General features: G+C 53.2%; 1 protein-coding gene across 1 annotated transcript in view; it reads right to left on the minus strand.

The window, feature by feature from the left end:
• Window positions 1-567: 567 nt before the first annotated feature.
• The window catches only part of LOC104994715 (liprin-alpha-1-like), an 87,638-nt gene continuing 84,019 nt past the window's right edge, over window positions 568-4,186 (minus strand). The window contains 3 exon segments of the mRNA XM_010848371.1: window positions 568-663; window positions 1,560-1,630; window positions 2,456-2,570. Of these exon segments, the coding sequence (XP_010846673.1) occupies window positions 568-663; window positions 1,560-1,630; window positions 2,456-2,570 (282 nt within the window).

Genomic DNA, 4,186 nt, shown 5'->3' on the forward strand with positions numbered 1-4,186 from the left:
CCCCAGCATCAGACCCTAGTCCAGCATCAGGCCATCCCCCAGCACCAGAATGAAGTCCAGCACCAGGTCCTCCCCCAGCATCAGACCCTAGTCCAGCATCAGGCCATCCCCCAGCATCAGAATGCAGTCCAGCATCAGGTCCTCCCCCAGCATCAGACCCTAGTCCAGAATCAGGTCCTTCCCCAGCATCAGATCCTAGTCCAGCATCAGGCTCTAGTCCAGCATCAGACCCCAGTCCAGTGTCACACCCTAGTCCAGCATCAGGCCCTCCCCCACCCTCACCCCCTGACCATTCCCCAGTATCAGGCCCCCCACCTTTAGTATGAGGTGTGGCAGCCCTACTTGTGTGATGCTCCTGAAGACACTCAGGCAGCCCCAGAGCAGCAGGACAATAGCTCTTGCAGGAGGTTCATCTTTAGGAATCACCTGCGGAGGAGCAGCAGCAGCTGGGGTTTGTTTCAGGTCAAGGAGAGGCAAAGAAGAGGCACTTGTGCAGGACGCAAGGAGGCTGTGGGCACATTCCCCAGCTCTGCTTCCTCCCCATGGGGGCTTTGCTCTCCTGCTCTCTCACAGGCCCCAGGGCGGTGTCCTTCCAGATTCACGGTCTCCTTGATATCTCAAGCCCAAGTCCTGAGTTGCGTCCCAGTCCGGCGTGGCAGAGGGCTGGGAACACCCAAGCTCAAGGGCTGAAAGGATCTCAGGGGGAAAGCTGGGGCCCAGCGGGTGGCAGGGCAGGGGATGAGGGTGGCCGCCCACAGAGGGCCCCGGAGCAGCACTGGAAGGAGAGCAGTGATGCCTTAGCTCACTCGGGGATGCTGCCCCGCCTAGCACTCAGAGATGTTACCGCCAGCAGCTCTGGGGAGGCAAGAAGCCTGGTGAGCCATTCGGGCCATGTGGGTGGGCACTGCTGACCATGGCCTCGGTTTTCATTCTGTTCCAACTGTCCCTCCAAGGGCTGACAAGCTCCTCTTCCAAATGGCACAGATATTTTCTTTATGTGGGTGAACGCATCCCTGCTTTTTTCTGTTGGCACTGTTGTTGCTCATCATGTGTTTTCCTCTTTACAACCTGTGCTTGCTGCTCTTCCAGTTTAACTTAGGAGCAGCCCTTATTTTCTGCATTTCTAGTTGTCAGCGTTCACTGGGGCTTTCCAGGTGGCACTAGGGGTAAAGATCCTGCCTGCCAATGCAAGAGATAAGGAGAGATGTGGGTTCGATCCCTGGGTTGAGAAGATGCCCCGGAGGAGGGCATGGCAACCCACTCCAGGATTCTTGCCTGGAGAATCCCATGGACAGAGGAGCTAGTGGGCTACAGTCCCTGGGGTTGCAAAGAGTCAGACACGACTGAAGCAGGTTAGCACACACTCAGGTTTTAGTTCAGTCGCTCAGTTGTGTCCTACTCTTGCCACTCTGTGGATTGCAGCACTCCAGGCTTTCCTGTCCTTCACTATCTCCTGGAGTTTGCTCCAACTCATGTGCATTGAATCATCATGCCGTAGAACAGAACCATCTCATTCCTGTTGCATCCACCAGAGAGGTGGCTGGGGTTTGGCAAAGTACCTGGTCTTGCTGCGTGGGTGTGAACCTGCCCTCACCACTCCCTGACCGTGTGACCGTCACCGTGTCCTCCTCTGTAAATTTGGAGGGGGCAGCACCTGCTTGGTAAGGGGCACACACAGCATCTGGTATATAATCAATGCACCATCCATCTCAGCATTGTATTTATTAATAATAGGGATAGCATTTAATAACCTCCTCCTTTTTTCTCTCTAGTCACTTAACTGTGCTCCAGACCATATCTGCTTTACTTACCCCTGTAAATCCCACACCCAGCACAAACAAGACTCAACAAATTTGTGGCTGAAGAGGCAGGAACATACCCTGTCCTCAAGGAGATGAAGCCGAGCAAGATGGGAGCCTGATGATAACCCTGTGTGATGAGGAGGCCCCAGGAGGACCTGCGTGGCTGTGGGGTGGGGTGGGGGCATGGGCAGAACCCCTGATGAGCTCCTGGGACGGGGAAGGTGGCAGGAAGGAGGGGGTCTGTTCCTTGTGGGGTGTCCACAGATTGTACCTCACCCTTCACTGATGAGCACTTAGGCCATTTTCAAACACGTGTCACTGTTCTGGAGGAAACAATCATTGCCCAGCTCCTACTCAATCAATTTCGTAGATATGTCTCTAGCATTGGAGTATAAACGTCTGCTTTATTCATTCCATGCTCCGTTCATCCACCCATCCAGCCAGCCATCTGTTCATCCATCCATCCACTCACTAATCATCCACTCTTAATTCATCTGATCATCTCAGACCCATTGAGAAGACAGACGCCTCCTCCGCTCCTGCTCCCAGGAGGACACCCAGTGTGAGTGACAGGAGCCTCGTGGGGATAAGGGGGGAGACACAGAAGGGACATGTCTGCAGGCCTTCCTCCCTCTGAACGGTGAAGCACCCACCTGGTCCTAACGCCTCCTTGCCGGGGTGTTCAGGCTGGCCCTTTTCCTTCTTGCAAAACAAGCGGCTGATGGAGGACTTGATGGCCTTCTTCTTCGGGGCTTTGTGCAGCAAGTCCTGGTGAGAGAGTCATTTCCTAGGCAGGTTGATAGGGAGTCTAGGGGTCCCCAAGGAGAGAGGGGTCTGGAATTCTCAAGGAGGAAGAAAGGACAAACTTTTTTTCTTTCTCCACATTCCTTAGGATTATATAACAATAATGTATCCTGCCTAAGGACAGTCTTTGGATTCAACCTTCTGCTATCTTAAAATGTTAATTATGGGAGTAGACCTGGTCTTTACAAGGATGTATCTTGCCTGAGGACAGTGTTATCTTAAAATGCATCTTATGGGTGAGGGGCCTGGTGCCATTCTGAATTTTAAGACATTCCTTTCTTTCATTAACAGACTGCTAGTGACTATATAACATCCAGCTGAAGACTAGCAGGCGGGTACTCTTTCTACCCCCTTCTGATGCCTATGTCAGAAGCTTTCTCTATCTCCTTTATACTTTAATAAAACTTTATTACACAAAAGCTCCAAGCGAGCAAGCCTCATCTCTGTCCCCGGATTGAATTCTTCTCCTCCAGGGGCCAAGAATCCCGGTGTATTCGCGTGATTCAACAACAACCTTTCACTGGCTGCTGGTGCTGCTGCTGGGGTTGCTCCCGGGGCTGTCCTGATAGCCTGTCGAGCTTCCGGGAGAGAAAACGACCTTTAACCAGCACCCTCGTGCAAAAACACACACTCCACAAGACCTACTGATAGAAACGGGCACCCAGCAACACCGGTGCCTCAACCTCGCAGCAGATAGTGGAGTCTCCTTCACCAACCACACTCCACATGAGCAATGCAGGCTCGAGGCAGAGAATCTCAGCTTAGGTCAGTGTCAGTCACAGGAGGGGACAGAGTCTCCTGAGAGGGGACCCCTGAGGAAAAGGGAGGGACCCTCAAGAGCGAACCCGAGAGGCACGGGATCGTCACCATCAGGAACACACCCTGGGCTGGGCAGACCTCTAGCAAGAGCAGGAAGAAAGCTCCCACAGGAATCAATCCGTAGAGATGGACGTTTTCTAAAATCACTGAGGTCACTGAGCTCTTCTCCCCCAGCACCTGAAGTTCACCACTAAACACAGGCACCAAATCCAGTGGGATTCCTTTACGATCATCCTTGCAACTTTTCCAAGACAAGAGGCTCAGGGCTCCTGAAACTGATGATGAGGCACGCAGGCCCCTTACTTGCGGGTGTCCCTGATGTCCTCGTGGCTGGCTGTGTGCAGCGCCCCTGTGTGCAGGCAGTCCAGCCGAAGGGACCGCGGCGAGGCCGGGGTCGAGGTTTCACATTTGATGGTGCTCTTGTCATCTCATGCCTCTTCCGGTAAAGCTGGCAGCAGAGTGAGTGAGGTAAGTGTAAATTTGGGTAACAATAGATTGTGTCGAAAAAGGCAATCCCACAGGCTTTACATTATAACCAGAAACTTATTTGAAAATCTATTAGCTATGTTATCCGCCAAGTATAAAAAAGTGCCTTGTTCTACCTTAATGCCATCTTAATGGGCTGTCTTGTTCAAGAGAAGCGGGGCTGCGGGGCAGCGAGAGCACCTGACTGAGTGCAGAGACCCTGGACGGGAGCCTCCCTGCAGCCGGGCTCCGCCCTCCCTGGAATCCAGCGACCAGATGGCCCCACTGGGCAGGAC

The sequence above is a fragment of the Bison bison genome, unplaced genomic scaffold (assembly GCF_000754665.1).
Source record: "Bison bison bison isolate TAMUID 2011002044 unplaced genomic scaffold, Bison_UMD1.0 scf7180017864264, whole genome shotgun sequence".
In the NCBI taxonomy this organism is placed as follows: Eukaryota; Metazoa; Chordata; class Mammalia; order Artiodactyla; family Bovidae; genus Bison; species Bison bison.